We start from the raw sequence: 16,498 nt of genomic DNA on the forward strand, positions 1-16,498 counted from the left end.
TCCTCAATTTTCTGTAAATTTTTATTTGATTTCCGCTTAGATCAAAACTCAGCTTTATTTTTCCTAATAATTTCATATCTGTAGAATTTTATTGACACCGCCACTTGATTTAGTATTATGAGCCGCTAGAGGGCCCTTCTTTTAATGCTTTTCGTTACATATGTATGCATTAACGATTGTCGTGAAATTTCCTTCTCGTTACGTGTTATGTATATTAGATGTAAATTTGCGGTTTGCTATGTGACACATAGTATGTAGTGGTATCGAGCCGAATTACCTACATGACCACTCGATTTACGCCAAACGATATTTCTCGTGTCCATTTACGTCATTTGAATCTGACTTAAATGCTGGCGGTTGGCCGAAAATCTCAATTCTAGAGGAATGTCGACAATCATTTGATTTTACACCAATGAGGTTGACCTTAACGTGATATATTAGTTGGGTTCTGTAAGCTGAACGACACGTGCAAATACCCCTCAAATAGAATTAAACAAATTACTTACTACCCTTTAAAGAAATCTCTAATGTTCTTTCTTTTGAATTCAAGTTAGTTTGTCACCTTCAGATAGCAAAAACACACAAGATATCAAATTTAATGGTCAACTTCAAATTAATACCTAAACAATTTATTAATTATCAATGTGCTTAGTCTTAAAAGAAATCCATGTCATTATCGCACGTTATTTCAAGAAAATCATCATCATAAGTCTTCAATATATCCTTCTCCTCCACATTAGAATTGAGGCTTTTATTCACTGAAACAGGTTCAGCTGGTAGTGATTGAGATTCCATACCGTCCCCACTTTCATGGTGATCAGTTTCAGGGCTCGGAGGTGGATTTGTGCAGTTATCTTCATCTGCATTAGTATTCTTTAGGGTTCTGATTGGGTTTTCTTTGGCGAGTTGTTCGGCTCGTGTCAACAGGTCTGGCAGTATTTTATCGCGATCTGAAAAGTTTTAGAATGCTAAAAAGTTGAAGTTACAGAAGAATTTGAAAAAGACCTGCTTTTGTGCTGGCTTTTAATTGTCTTAGTTTCTGTTTCTTTTCCTCTTGTATCATTTTTTTATGTAACTGTTTATCTTCTGCAAATATGTTGCGCCTTTGTTCAGGAGTTATGTAATAGTCCGTTCTAACCAGATAAAAAAATACACCTCCAGGCGTTCTTCTCCTTGTTTGATTCTTGAAATGAAACACTATATGACCATAAATTAATTAAAGTACTATTGGCTATGAGAATGATATTCTCAATTGTCAACTTACCTTTATAGGCATTCCACCCTCTCTCTCTATATCCTGAGTTTCTTTAAAGAACCCTATAGTTCTCTCTTTTCCCATTGCTTGCACCACTTTTACTACAAAATATTTTAACTGCAATAAATTCTTGACTAATGATATGGAAAAACTTACATATTAGATCATCCCGTTTCTCATTTAATTTGTCTGCTATATCTTTAACTATATCATTAGTATCATTCACTTCATCTACTGAAAGATCGGGGATTTCTCTGGGTACTCCCTTGCAGTTGTTTTCTTGATTAGGAGATTTCCTCCTAAGTCTATAAATTTATTTATGTTCTAAACTTCTAAAGCACTTCAACTATAATCACCTACTTGAAATCTTTATTTTTCATATCATCTCTACTCCGTTTGGTACCCTGTCCATTTTCTAACTCATCATAGTACTTTCTAGCCAAAGAGAAGTCATAATTTTCACTTTGGCGAGACCTATCCTTAAGGCTAACATCACAGCTAACCATTGTTTCAGCTGAAAAATAATAAGGGAGGTACACATTAAGAAATGATTAGCTATTTATTTAGAAAACTCAACAACAGTGACAAATTTCAAAATGCAAGTAATGGAAAAGTTTCTAAATTATACAAGGAATTAAAATGTGACAACATGATTATAAGAGGTGCACCAAAAAGTTTGGGAGGGAGACATAAAAAGATATCAGAAGAGATGATATCACATCATACATTTTCACAACAATCTGTAGACTATATAATCTTGTAAATTGTAAAGATTAATATGTCTACAAAATTTCAACTTAATATCTTAAAACCTGAAGGCACTATGAAATAAAAGCTTTAAAAAGTACACCACAGTTCCTTACCTGAGCTGTGGAAAGAATTAATAATGCAACATTGCATCCACTACTCCTTGTGTCATATTTTCTATACTAATATATATATTATATTAATACCTGTATTGCTAAAAAATGATACAATATGATATCTACAAAATGCTTTTGCCGCCAAAATGACATCATGATTAAGAACTTATTTACTAGCCTTCAGCACTTGTTTGCTGCAACATTAACATAACTTAAAAAAGGGATTATTTTCATTTTTGAGGCTATTGGATGCAAAAATTTTAATGTCTCCTCTTGAAAAATATAATTTTCTAAATTGTGTTATTGTTGCAGCACAAATAAGTGATGTAAGTGTATAGGTGCTCAAGTAGCAACTAGTAACAAAACATCTACTTACCAAGCACATCCTCTTGAGCTCTGGTACTCCAAATATCATACTTCTTAAGTATATCTGATCTTTGCTTCTGAAGCTTCGGAATTGGTTTGATTCTCTTTGGTCTCTTGTTTTTTCGAGCCCCTGCATCTGAGTCACTATCTTCACTCTCTGATGACTGCACATCTTCCTCACTTTCACTGTAGGCAGTGCTTACCTCATGGAATCGCTTTTGAGGAGCATCCAACGCATAAGTTTCGGGTCTTTTTAGGGGCACATAAGTTTCTAGGGTCTCTCCATCAACATCATCTTCAATCTGAATGTGTGTAAATTTTAAGTGAATGTTTATAATTGTTCCCTAGTATTTTACCTCGCCTTCTTCCAATTGGTTTTCGTCCTGTTCCATTGCAGTTTTGGTTTTCTTAACGGAAATGAACTGGTTTACTCATAAAATGCGTTTTCTTGTTTCTAAATTCTAAAACTTGGAAACAAAGTTTGATTTTTTTTATCCTCTTTCCGCAGATGAAAAATGACGTGTACAGCTCAATATTCTGTCAAAAGGAACAATTCCTTGTGACTCAAATCACTCCGTAAGTGCAGTTTGGGACTAGGAACGTTATTCTATTCTTGATTTCGCGATTGTAATTTTCTTTGTAGTTGACTTTTAGCAACATTTGTTAAAGACATTTCGAGATCTGTGCAGATAACAAAAATCTGGAAATATCTTTATCGAATTCCTACTTAAAAACAATTAAATTTGATAAAATGACATCGTATCAGTATTTTAAGTAACGGGGTATTAATAAGCATGTAGACTATGAGCAATACAATCAGAAAAAAACAATTTTAGAGATTCTTCGTTGATTTTTGTCATCCTCTTTCAAATCAAAGAGAATGTCTTCTTTTACTTATCAACTTTTAATCTTGTTTCTACCCAGTAATTGCTCTACTTACTCCTTAGCATATCTTTTTCAATAAATTACATTTGGCAACGTTGAATTGCAGAGTTATATTACGACATCACCATGGAAACATTTGATTTGTTTATGTATTAAGTTATTTGACGTTCTGACGTTCTTTACGAACTTTTTATACTTAAGATATCAAAATATTTTACGTTTTTGCTTAAAATTTAAACGTAAATAAGCTAATTTTTATATTTATTTCATAAGTTTTTAATATTTCTAGTTTATTAAATAAATATTAGAAGTTGTTTTCAGTAAGTTATTATTTAACATTAAAGACAGAGGTAACTTCAGAATGCAGACGTGTTTTCCCTACAAAACTTATTACTGCCCATTAGTTCTCTAGTTGCACCCCATGCAGTATGCTTCGGATCATGGACGATGGTCCTCCCAAAGAGAGAGGCCGTCATCGAAACAAAGTGGAAGAAGGCATCATAAAACGCCGAGAGCGCGAATTTCGACATCAACAAATGTGGGAAGGTGCTCAAAATTATTATAAACGTTGGGACAAAGTGAATACCAAATTTGATGAATGGACGTCCCCCAGGTATTACCAGGATAACAATAAAATGCTCTTAGGTAAGTACCAGAGCAATACTTGATATTCATCATTATAGTACCATTATAAACAGATTTAAAAAATAAGAAGGACAAAGAGGAGTTGCTGCAAAAAAGACGTGATAAGCTTAGGAAATTGATTGATGAAGAAGAGAGCAGCTACCAGGTGGAGATAATGGTCAAGCAAAATTTGGATATAAGAGAAAAGCCTGCCAAATTAAAAACTGATGTTGCTATTTCCACTGATGTGTTGAAAGATGTTAATATTGAACTAAAGTTGAAAAACGAAGAGAAAAAGAGGAGAGAAGCAGAGCTGAAACTTTACCATCAGTGGAGAATAAATAATCCTCTTATCAGGCAATTTGAGAGCAAATATCGATTCAAAGACCTCAAACTGTCCTGGCTTGATCAACAGGTTGAGAAACGCATGGAAAAAGAGAATGAAGAAAAGGAAAACAAGCGTCTTATTAAAGAACAGGAAGAAAGAGTGAAAAGGGAACATGAGAAGGAATTACTAATGAAAAGAGAGGCAGAAGAAAAACGGATGAGACTCAAGGAACAGCTGGACAAGCAAATTGAAGAACTTAAAGAGAAACAAAAAATTAGTGAGGATATTCGAAGAAAAGAATTTCTTGAAGTTGAATACAAAAAACAATTAGAGGAACTTGTAGAAACTGCCAGGGAAGAAGAGAAAAGAAGATTGACTAAGGAGACTGCCCTTTATAATATTAAATATCATAAACAGAAACTAAAGCAAAAAGCCCTGGACGTTCAAGAAGCTTTAGCAAAAGACAAAGAGTTAATTCTCAACCTGAAGAAACTGCAGCTAGAAGACCTGCTTAAAGACCTAAAGCAAAAAGAGGAAATTAAAAAAGGCGTCAATGAGTTCTTTGAGATTATCAAGCAGCAAGAAGGCTTGGAAAAGCAGCGGCAAAAACATTTAGAATTTTTATTTGATTCTGAAGCCAGGGCTGCTTATGACAGACAATTGGCAATGTGGAGAAATGAAGAAAGAGCCAGAAAGCAGCTGCTTAAAGACGTCTTGGATTTTGTGAGCAAACAAGTTGAAGAGAACATACAACGGCAGCGTGAAGCACAGAAACAAATTTTGAATGAACGGAAAGAAATGTTGAAGAAAGTTGATGATTACAACAGGGAACTTGAGGTTTTAAAAGAATGGGAAGAAAAGAAAAAGGTGCAGCGCAGAAAAATTATTGAGGAGGACATTAAATTGAAAAATGCTAGAATGAAAGAGGAGGAGAGCGGGAGGTTGAAAGAAATTGAAGAGGAACTTCAAAGAGTGCAAAAGGAAGAAGAGAGATTACAGAAAGAGATTATTGATATACAGAAGAAGCGAGGACCTTATAAGCCTCAGAGTCGGAGGGTGTTTTATTGATGCTTTGAGATTTTAATGTTTTTCCAATCAAAAAATTAAATGAACAAATACTTTAATTATAATTGTTAAATGTTTTCGACTTGGGAAATCTAATTGTGTTAATCTATATACTCTGCAAGAGAACAATACAATGGAAAAGCCATTAGCTTTCGAAAAAGTACAAAACGCGTGTTCTACATCATAATGAGATGCCATCAATGCTGAAAATCTGTTATTCAATATTTCTCTTCAAACGATCGTGCTGATATATGCGCGTAGTGGAACATACTGTTGGAATTATTGAGATCAAAATGTGCTGAAGGGTTATTTCACGGAAGACACGCGATTTTTAAATTCCGTTTGTATAAGCTTATGGTTAACTTGCAAAATTATTTGTTTTTTTAGAGCAATTCCTCCACGAATGTTCAAGATATATCACGACTTTTTGAAATTATTTCAACGATCCAGCGGAATTATAGAAGTTTAAAACGCCTTAATAATGATAAGATATACTATTCAACAACACATTTTTCATAAATTTTTTATAATTCGCAAACTATATTAATTTCGTTTTTGACGCGATGCCATGCTTGGCTTTTAAGCTTTACTGGGGCAGGAACCTATAAATCACTACAGCAAATTGCAAAGAATCATAATTATTTGCTGTAAAAATATTACAAAATAATATAGTTTTTTCAAGAATTTAATGCTGTTCACAATTTAATTTAATAAAAAATATATTTCTAAGACGTTTTTTTAGGAAAAACATACACCTTGCGACCACGAGGTCGGAAAGCTGATTGTTCATGATTTACAGTGTCTTTAGTAAATTTTACATTTTTATTCTCAACCATAGCAGTTTTTTCATAATCAAGATTTTCTTTATTTCCTTTCCTAAGTGTAATCCTAGAGAATCTTTGAGTAAAAGAATTCTCTTCTATATTATCCATTTTTACATCAATTGTCTTTGGTTCTGTGAAAATTTCTTCAGTCATATTTCTTGATTTAATTGGTTTTAAGGAGCCTCTAAGAGGGGGCTCACAGTCTTGGGCTTTACTAGATAAATAATCATCAGTATTAGGTCCATCACATTCTATTTCCTCAAATGTAATTTTCAGCTGCTTCATTGCTAGTTGCTGTTTTCTGATATTGACTTGAGTTTGGGCCAGTGATGAAGAAAACATATGTTCAGTTAAACGCCAATCAGAAAATTTACTTTCTAAGAATTTTACATCGTCTTTCAATTCATTTATAGTTTTTTCAAACAACTTGCGGGTTTGTTCTGTAGGAACATCCTCAATTTGTAAGTCCAATTTTCTTCTTTGATATGCAACAATCCCTTTTAGAAGTTCTAGGCGAGACATGTAGCACTGTTCTGAGTCAAGTCTAACTTCCTGTACTTGCTGCATCATGGTAGTCTCTAAATCTCGCAAAGAAGCTACTTGGGATTGCATGTGTGATATTAATTTCTTTTCCTTACTGTTCTCTACCTCTAGCTCTAAATAGTCATGTTTCATGGCATTCAGAGTTTCTTGCAAGTGCACTCTTTCATCATTCACTTCTGAAAATAGTGAGCCTTTTATGCATTCTTCTTTAAGGAGGGATTTTGGGCGCGTCTCAAGGGCCATGTTGATTTCCAAAAGTTCTTCTTCTAAGGCATCAATTTGTGCAGTTTTTTCATGAAACTCTGATTTTTTTGACTTAAACAATTCTTGCATATCTGCTTCTTTCTGCTGAAGTTGCAATAGTTTTTTCTGGTCTCTATCGCACGCTAGTTGTAAACTGTCAATTTCTTTTAGAAGTTTGTTGTAGCTTTCACTAAGCAAAAGATATTCACTATATCTGTTGTCCTCGTGTTCCCTTTGATTCTGGTATTTTGCAACTTCCTCAGACTCTAGTTGTTCCAGTTCATTTTCGAAAGCAGAAAGACATTGGGCTTTGGCTAATATTTGAGATTTTAAATTGTCTATTTCTAGTTGATGATTTGATTCTTCATTGTTGAGAGCCTGTGTCAAGTCGGCCAATTGTACCTGTTGATGAGCTCGGTCGCAATCCTCCTGGTACTCCAATATTTCATCTTCGGCCTCCAGTTGGCTGATAGACTCTTCCCTTAATTTCAGTTTTCTGGTTACCTCTTCTAATTGTGTTTTAATCGACTCGTATTCTAAATCGGAAATTTCCGACTTTGAATTCATCTTGATTGGAGGTAATACTATAACAGTTTTATCGGCAAACTGTCCAGAATCTTGGAAATAACTGATAATTATTATATAGAAATAACTGATATGTTATTGTTTCTCGTTATGAAATTCAAAATAACTAACATTCAAAAAAACTAACTGTCGTTGACATTGACTTACCAACGAACTTTGTAGTATTACTTGAATAACTAGGAACGTGGAGTACTCTGTTAGTCCTAATAACTGACTAAAACAAAAGTGCTATTTAAGAAATGTCATCAGTGTTTTTTGTCATTTGTCATAGTGTTTGTATTTATGTTCAGGTATGTTTATATTTATAATTTATTTAATGCTATTATGGTGATATCATAGATTAATTTTAGAGCTAAATTAATTTGAAATAAAGCAAGATACTGAGTTTTAAAAACATTCTGGAATCACACCCATAATAAGTAATTAGCTTAAGATTTATTTGCTATTTTATTACAAAGAATGCGTTGAACATTTGCGTTTTACCTCCTTGGGGCTGAAAGCATGTTAAATAATGGTGAGCTTATCAAGAAGCTTCAATACTAATTCTGGAGTAAGTATGGGAAAAGTTTCCATAACAGAAATATATATACTGTGGAGTGAGTAAGTCTGAAAAGTGGTTAAATGATTTGCCCTAAAGAAAACATGGTCATAGAGATTAAAGTAGTGGAAACAGAGTGGTTTAAAGAAACATTAATTTATTACCTGGAATATACAAAAAACAATACTGTATATCCATTGTATATTCTTTCAGGGAGCAACCTTTTTCAGTGAGTCAGTCAACATGGCTGACCAGGAGCAACTACTCCCAGTTTTAGATTCTTTTGGAAGTTTCAAACCAATCAATACAACACCTCTCTTTGGCTTTCATTTACTAATGACATTCATTCTCGATATTCTCATTATTGTATATGCCGCAACACATTCAGATCCTGCTGGCAAATGCAGAGAATACTATTTGATAATGTATCTACATGTGGTGCTGTGGTTTCTTACATTGGTATGTTTATGTCAGCTGTGTAAAGCCAATTTAATAAAGTTAGAAAAGAGTGAAAAGCCTATATTCTAAAATTAAACCTTAAGAAAATTGAACAAATGTATTTGGTATATCAACAGTCTGTAGTTAGTCTATTATCTATTTCAAAAATCTATAACTTCTGGTGAAACAAGCGTGACTTCAAACAAAGCATGTTTGCAAGCAATCAGTTAATAGAATTCTGAAAGAGTTATTTGTCCATCTTATTCATTGACATATTGCAGGGTCCTCATGAAAAGCTAAAATAGCAATTATCTATCTCCTTGAATAACAACAATCTCCTTTAGCAACAAAAATCTAGGCGAGTTTACCAAGATAATTATTTCCATACAAATGATGAAGTAAGAGCCAATAATTGGTTAATTTTCTAGATTCCATGGAAAGCATGTTTCATAATGATTTAATTATAGGATAGAGCAGAACAGTATTAAAATTGTTACCCATGATTTGAATTGAAATTAATAAAATTCTAAATAAATCCTATTTATTCAAAAAAATCCTCTTCACTATCTTTTAACTTTGAATAATCTATGATAAATCATATTGCAATAAGAGAGATACAATTTCAGCTACTGCACCTGATAACTAAACACATACACCATAATGTAAGATTGATGGGTTATTTGGAATTTTACAAAAGCATTGAGTGCCATGGTAGTTTACCGCTTATTGTGGTGAGTTTGTGGACAGGGGCTCTTCTCTTCGTTCAAACTTTGATGCAGCACTTTTATCCCGACAATTTTGTTGAGAAATGCTTAAATGGAGGCACTTTTTCGCCAAAGACTTACATTTGCTTCTTGATTAATCTTGAATTTTGTGTACTCGCAGGGGTTAATATTACTTACATTGGTAAGTTGGTTCTCCTTTCGATATTGTGAGTTAAAAAATTAAAAACAAATCAATCCCAATTTTTTCATAGTGAAGGTAATTATTTTCAACAAGAAACAAGCCCCACCAGATGTCATAAAAAGTGAATGGCTTTCATCGGGAAATCCGGACACATTTACCCAGAATGAGGTTGGATACAGGGAAATTGGGAGCAAAGTTTATGAGTTTTTGGAGAAACAGGTAGGATTATTTTTATAATAATGTGAGGGTCAGCAAGGTAAAATGTCTTTGCACTGTATTTTAGGCTGACTTGATTCGATATCTCAAAGAACACAATGCAAAACTTGCAGAGAAAGTTATGCTGTTGAATTCTCAACTGAAAAACGAGAATCCTGGGCCTAGTGCTGGGTCAATTAATACCCCATAATGCGCGATTTATTGGTAAATTGAGAATATATTTTTCTTTGTTATATATGTAATTACGTACTTTCATAATGTTACATGATTGTTGAGTAATTTTTCTAACTTTTTAAAATCGTTACTTTCAACAGTAAATTTTATAGAGAACTATACTTTTATTTCAAAACCTTTTAATTACCGGGAAAATCGTGGTTGCATTTGATACAAACTCGAAAAACTAGACTTTAGCAGATTTGCTAATTATTATTCAAAGTTTGACGGTTAAGCCTTTAGGATTAACCATCGCGTCTCACCTGTGTGGAATTATAGTAGTTCCGTCGACCTGATGAAGCCAGCCACTCTATTGGGAATGAAGATCTTAATTTGATTGGGTAATTGGATCGATTGTCTTAGCTACTCAACATATTCTTTACCAACAATTCAGTAGAGAAGTAATTTCACACGATAAATAAAGATTTTTTGAATTCCGTTCAATTTTGTTCAAGGCGAAAAGTTAATATCATTGGAGTGTGATATTTTTCTTCAGATTAAAATATTGGTCGAATTTGACCGGAAGCATTGTCAAGTTTTCTTTATCCCCCCTCACGCACATTGATGTATTACACGTATATGTATGTATACTTGAATACCTTCATCATCAATAAACGTTAAGAGCTGGCCGTATTTCATTGTCCACCTTTTTTTATCAATATCCTTGACTTTTAGGTAGATAAGTCTTAAAGTTCTTTATCCTTAATTTATAATTTTGCGAGATTTCTTGATTCTTTTCTTACGTTTAAATCTTAGAATCCAACAAAGGCTCAAAACGGATTAACCAACTTAAGTGAAAAATAACTTGTCCAAAAATTTGGAAATTTTCTTGAAAATTTGTAAATAAGGGAAGGTAGCAATGTTTTGAATTTTTTCAAAATCTGATTTTCGGCATCTCGGGAATTTGCAAAACAATCCTTTGAAGCCCATTTCTGTGATTTTGAATGTGATTAAAAAATGAAGGTACCCCAAATTTCATTTGCAAGGCTCTAGGACTTACTTCAACTTATAACATGTAATTGTTAATTTGAATCAAGTAGTTTTAATCAATATACAAAATATAATAAAAAAATATATCTTCTCGTTTTGGTTTAATGAAATATTAAATAACAAACATATAAAAATATAATATTAAAAATTATTATTTAGCAATATAAAATATTTGTCCAACGTGATAAACTCATCATGACCATAACTTTGAAAGAAAAATAAATGTATATTTAAATTACAAGGTGATTTGTACACAATCTTCAGTTTTTTTATGGCCACGCTCGTATTATAATATTTTATTAGACGATTTTTCAAATAAATCTCTCTGTATAACATACAAGGTGTTTCGAAATTAATGTAAAATTTGTAGCAGGGTCAAAAAGTAAGATAATGTAAAAAGTTTCAAATTTAATCTCATTTTTTCTCATTACGCTTATTTAACTTAACCAATAATTCAACTCATAGTGCCTAATTTCGGAGCATCCCGTATAACCACGCGACGTATATTTATCATAGAAAATTTACTTGCCTACGCTTGAATGCGTTCTTGATAACTCAACAACTCCTAACTTTTGCTTCACGTATTCGCTGAAAGTAGCGAAAGAAGCAACTCTATTTACTTCAGTATGCTGGAGAGCTAAAATAAGCGATTTTTCGGCTTTTATCGCCGTTGCCCTCAAGTTGAGATCAAAGTTCAGAGACCAATTGAACCTTCTATGATATATATAGGTTCGATAGTATAACCTATTGATTTTTTTATTTTCTGGAATTTATGGACTCATCTAGCACTTCTAACACCATGTGCTGTCAAGAATGCATTTTCCTTTAAACCACATATAATGCAGCTGATTTTCCGCCGAATATTTTTCATCTACTGGTTTTGTCGCTTCCTCCCTTGTCTAAATAAAATACATGTATATTAGAAAAAAAATTTTCAGGGCAAGAATAATTTACCTCTACTGGGGGAAAAACTCTCTTGCAATCTCCTCTATGCAAATGTTCCTTAAAAGCTTCAATTAAATACCTTCTAGTTTCAATAGACAAACATGGTTTGCATAGCTGACACTCTGGGGAAACGCAGCTACTTCTACACAATTGACTGTCGCATTTTTCTGGATAAGTGGCAAGATGTTTGTCGGAGACTATCATTGTTTCTTCCTCTTTAGACCTGTGAAAATTCAATTGAAATTCAGCCTAACAAAACCTCATATCAAGTGCAATAATCACCTCATTTCCAAAGAATTCTTCTGGACCCTCTCCCCAACCCCTACAAGCCCTAAAACATTGTACAATAACTGCTGGTACAGTAATCTATTTGGTGGGAAATGAGCTGAGGACAAATTGGGACTCATATTGGCCTCCAGAAGGTAAATCTTAAAATCTTCATCGACCACGAAGTCGAAGCGCATCATTTCGAAAAAGTTCCTCTTATGCTTATACCTGAAGCTGCTAAGTTAGTCTTAAAGGTCTTTTAAGGGATTTTAAAGAACCTTTTGAGAACATCAGCTATGAGTGATTCCTTGGCCAGCATCACTGTTCGTATTGAGTCTTCAATTTGGGACCAAATAACGCTAGGATCTTTGCCTTGTCTGCGTAGGTGCGCGTTTAAACTCTCCCTCATGCCAAAACCTAATTTGTTGTAGTAGTAGTCCAAGGCTGGAATTTCCCATATGGGCAAATAGTCGTCGCCCACTACGTATTTGTCCAAGTTGGTTGGGTCAAATGGGTAGTATTTCGTTGGACAGAACCTTTGTTTTTTTTTTATAACTTAAGTAGGGCGCATTGAATTTAACAGGTAGTTTACCTCAGCAAGGCCTCTCCATTGTAGATATAAACTCTGAGAGGATCAATAGAAGTAACAATAGTGTAAATTCCAATATCAAACTTATGTCCACTGACTAGCAGAGGCTTGTCCACGAATTCCTGCACAAAAGTACCACTTTTCTCCATATCTATATTGGAGAGTTTTTCGATTTTTATGTTCCGATGATCGTTATTTTTCTGGACGAACGTCCGGTTTGAGTGTGTCCTAGAATATTCCAGAAGTTGCTCTTTGTGTTCCGGCAGCTTAAATGCCGGCGGTATGTAATCCAGGCCGCTGGTAGCTAAATCTACTTTGTTGGTGATATACCCACATCCGGGTAAATGGTTGATTTTTTGGTGGGGTTTCAGCTGGCGTAGTTCTGATTGAAGGACCCGGAAGGGATAGTCGTGGGCCCATAGCAAATCCCAGTCACCATCTTTAAAGGAAAAAAACTCGTAGAGGGAACTTTATTTCGTATTCGATGTTTGTGTCGATTCATTCGTGAGTTGATGTATATTTCAAGCTAATTTTATATGTGTATCATTTTCGCCAGTTTATTTAGAATCCTGAATGTTTTTTAAAGAGTCTTTCTGGAAATATCTAACGAAGCTTTTCAACTTTGTCCTAATATATCAATTTCTAAAGAATTAAGCATTTTTTGTATATATCTATGCTTTACGACCTTTTTAAGGACCTTCATATTACCATTTGAGCCCTCCTTTAACGTATATCCCATCCTCTCCAAAACTGTGTACACTTCCTTCAAATGTCCTCCCTGGGAGTTTTTGCCATATGTCCAAAATGTTTTCGTCCTAGTCGGTGGGGTGTTTCCATCAAACTTTGCGGTCTTATTGAAGCACTGTCTGCATTCATCTGCAGCTATAAGGAAGATGGTCAGCATGGATACCCCTCCGAAAAGGATGGAGAGGCCCCAGTAGGTGGTGAAGAGTTGCTCAATTAACGGGATTAATTCCACTTTGTTCTTAAGTTTCACCTAAAGTAGTCATATTTTATCGATTTTTTTGGTGAAATATTCAGTGAGTGTGACATGTTTGAATATCAAAATAGGTAGATAACTATATATTTACATATATCAAAATGTGTGAGTTTGGTGGTTGATCAGATGATGTTGTGTAGGTCCATATGAAACAACGTTCGAGTACACAGTGAATTTATTTCTTTGACATTATTCTTTTCTATATTTTATATTTCTTTTTCCAATTCTCCTTAAAATTCACAAGATTGTGGTAGAAACTGTCCTGCTTCAGTAATTAATATAATAAATGTGCTGATATGCGGACTTACTGCTTTTCAATGTGCTAACAAATGTCCATGTTCTTGAATCACTCTATACAGGGTGTTTCAGAATTGCACGGCACCATTTGAGGTATACATTTTCTGGTACAAAATAAAGAAAAAAGTTAATATAAGCAAGTGTCCGATCTCGGTCGGTAGCGAAGTTACAGGGTGTTAAAAACTAAGAGAAAATTAGGTTCTTATTTTATTGTGCTTGATCTACTGCAGATATAGCTTTCAAATTTTATATGCGTATTAGGTAATAGATGCTGCTTAGTACGAGAGTAGATTGCCTCCAACTGTTATACAGGGTAGTGTATTTTCTGAGGTTTTGGTTCACAAAATCCTGTAGAAAAAATTGCTTGCATGCCACTGGGGAATTTTAATATTTTTCTTAAGTTCTTCAATTTATTACCTAAATTTTATCTCTCCATTTTTGGTTGAAATCTGCCCAGTTTCCTCATAAATCAATTAATTTATAAATTCAATCAAATCTACGCGCCCCAGGGTTTCTTTATTTTGTAGTAGAGAATGCATATCTTAAATAGTGCAGTGCGATTCTAAAACACCCTGTATATTAAAAATAATTCGTTCTTTGTTTTTTTAAGTGACGTAAACTTTCCTGTTCCAAATGAAAAGCAACAGGCATGATTGTATATAACGAAAACGCATTTTTTCGTAAGTCAAATATCCGTTATCCTTCATTGTATCACTTTTTTGTAGGCTAAATAATTGAACATATGAAGGTAATTAGTGAAAACAATTAACCTCATTTTAAAGCATTTAGAAACGAGTCGAAGACTTATGATGTTGTTTATATTGTTAACGAATTCTGTTATAAAAATTATAACTAACTCTAGTAGTTTTTAAGATGTCAGAGGAACTACGATATTGAAATATTTGCCACCACTGCATCCGGCATATTCAAATCAAATAATGTCGCTAAGTAACAGTTATGATATTTCGAAGATAAACAATACATTTTAAGAGCGAATACCTATGTAAGTTACACATTTTAAATTTTGTCTCTCTTTTTACCATTCTGAGCATAAGCCTTATGTACATAGCTTATAATGTCAACCTTACGACTACGGACATACGAAAATAACCAATTAATAACCAATAATGAATACAAAATCCTAGAAATTTAGGAATCGAAAGTATTGTTATTATTAATCGAATTGATCACGGAATAATAAGTTTTTCATGAGCATGGAAGTAACAGTGTTGCATGGTAATTATTAAGTTTCACCAACGTTTTTATTTAATCTCAAATATACTTACGTACCTTTTTTTGATTTCATTATTTACAGGATAGCTCATCACCGTTAGGGTAAGGAAAACTATTGTAAGTAGTTATCCAAGTGGAAAAAGTTCTGCGTTAAAAATGGACTGGCATATTGACCGGGAATTTCCTCTAAAACTTTTTTGCACCTGTTTCCAAGAGTGCTAATATCCAGTACATACGACGGGACATTCCATAAGAAAGGTAAGAACTTATCCTAGTAACGTCATACTTTCTACGCATGAATCACCCTGTATACCCATTTAATTCTCATTTAGTTAAGAAAATTTCTCTGAACTTAATTGAAACACGCAAATAACCGTTGAACCAAAATACCTATACTTGGCGAATGTAACTTGTTGCAACCATTAGAAACCTTGACATTCATCTTATCATGACCTAGCAATGTCTTCTTTTATGAACTACTTCCCTGCTGCGTCGCCGAAACACCATTAAAATCTCACTTACCTTGTCTGATTCCTTTTTTTCCTCCTCACAATTCTCTTCACAGGACTGGGTTTTGTCGTCGTCTTTGTCACGCATTTTTTTCGGACTTAGACTGAAATATCCGATGCCCACCGACATGGGTTTAAGTGGTACTGCTCACAAACCAAAATAGGCGGAATCCGCGGATGGGATTCTTGTCGGAATTGTTTATAACGGTACGACGCTCTGTACCAGCGGTACTGTGAGCGTATATAAATGCGCGCTCGAATATTCGCATATGAAAGCTTCACCAACGAAACTTTGATGGTTTCGGTTCTTGTTATTTTTGTTCGACAATGCTTCGTTATAGTACTTATGGCGCAATTCTTATTAATGAATCTTGCCGCTGCATCGGGCTTTTTTTGCTAAAATCAGATTTTAAAGGGATAGTTTATAATTTCGATTTTCTTTTATTTACCCGAAAGGGTCAATAGTTTCTTGACGAAAGTCGCTTTTATTAAGGCATAAGAAAAGCGTTGGTTTAAACAAAAAGCTAATACAATCCCTTACATATATTTCTAAGCATAATTTTTTATATCTTTTAAACGTTAATCCCAAATTACTATTGCTTGCGGGGTAGGGCTCTTTTGGTGAGTTCATGTTCTAGCCTCATCGCGACTCCCCCATTTCATCAAGAATATCTTGACGTGGTACCATCTATATGTACATAAGGTACGCATGCTTTCGCAATAGGTATTCGTAATTTTTTTCCGTCGGCGCCATCTAGACGTGATTAGCTAAACTG

General features: G+C 33.9%; 5 protein-coding genes across 5 annotated transcripts; 2 read left to right on the top strand and 3 right to left on the bottom strand.

The window, feature by feature from the left end:
- Positions 1-580: 580 nt before the first annotated feature.
- Phax (phosphorylated adaptor for RNA export) lies at positions 581-3,056 on the bottom strand. Its single transcript, XM_066406624.1, has 7 exons — positions 2,841-3,056; positions 2,495-2,786; positions 1,616-1,769; positions 1,412-1,560; positions 1,265-1,356; positions 1,006-1,183; positions 581-950 (listed from the first exon to the last, which is right to left on the bottom strand). Exons 1-7 carry the CDS (start codon positions 2,874-2,876, stop codon positions 655-657), a joined length of 1,197 nt encoding a protein of 398 aa, XP_066262721.1. The 5' UTR covers positions 2,877-3,056; the 3' UTR covers positions 581-654.
- A 497-nt stretch (positions 3,057-3,553) lies between these two features.
- On the top strand, positions 3,554-6,020 carry LOC136419661 (trichoplein keratin filament-binding protein-like). The gene is made up of 3 exons (XM_066406175.1): positions 3,554-3,719; positions 3,774-4,014; positions 4,068-6,020. Exons 2-3 carry the CDS (start codon positions 3,798-3,800, stop codon positions 5,387-5,389), a joined length of 1,539 nt encoding a protein of 512 aa, XP_066262272.1. The 5' UTR covers positions 3,554-3,719; positions 3,774-3,797; the 3' UTR covers positions 5,390-6,020.
- A 35-nt stretch (positions 6,021-6,055) lies between these two features.
- Positions 6,056-7,598, bottom strand: LOC136419662 (protein Spindly-like). Its single transcript, XM_066406176.1, has one exon. The coding sequence runs from the start codon at positions 7,561-7,563 to the stop codon at positions 6,112-6,114; it is 1,452 nt and encodes a 483-aa protein (XP_066262273.1). The 5' UTR covers positions 7,564-7,598; the 3' UTR covers positions 6,056-6,111.
- Positions 7,599-7,891: 293 nt separating this feature from the next.
- On the top strand, positions 7,892-10,012 carry LOC136419675 (transmembrane protein 192). The gene is made up of 5 exons (XM_066406199.1): positions 7,892-8,131; positions 8,333-8,578; positions 9,184-9,463; positions 9,534-9,682; positions 9,747-10,012. Exons 1-5 carry the CDS (start codon positions 8,093-8,095, stop codon positions 9,867-9,869), a joined length of 837 nt encoding a protein of 278 aa, XP_066262296.1. The 5' UTR covers positions 7,892-8,092; the 3' UTR covers positions 9,870-10,012.
- Positions 10,013-11,554: 1,542 nt separating this feature from the next.
- Positions 11,555-15,932, bottom strand: TTLL15 (tubulin tyrosine ligase-like 15). The gene is made up of 7 exons (XM_066406574.1): positions 15,736-15,932; positions 13,392-13,680; positions 12,687-13,122; positions 12,373-12,630; positions 12,110-12,322; positions 11,837-12,050; positions 11,555-11,781 (listed from the first exon to the last, which is right to left on the bottom strand). Exons 1-7 carry the CDS (start codon positions 15,850-15,852, stop codon positions 11,674-11,676), a joined length of 1,635 nt encoding a protein of 544 aa, XP_066262671.1. The 5' UTR covers positions 15,853-15,932; the 3' UTR covers positions 11,555-11,673.
- Between the last annotated feature and the right edge of the window lie 566 nt (positions 15,933-16,498).

This window comes from Euwallacea similis, chromosome 3 (assembly GCF_039881205.1).
Source record: "Euwallacea similis isolate ESF13 chromosome 3, ESF131.1, whole genome shotgun sequence".
NCBI classification, from domain to species: Eukaryota; Metazoa; Arthropoda; class Insecta; order Coleoptera; family Curculionidae; genus Euwallacea; species Euwallacea similis.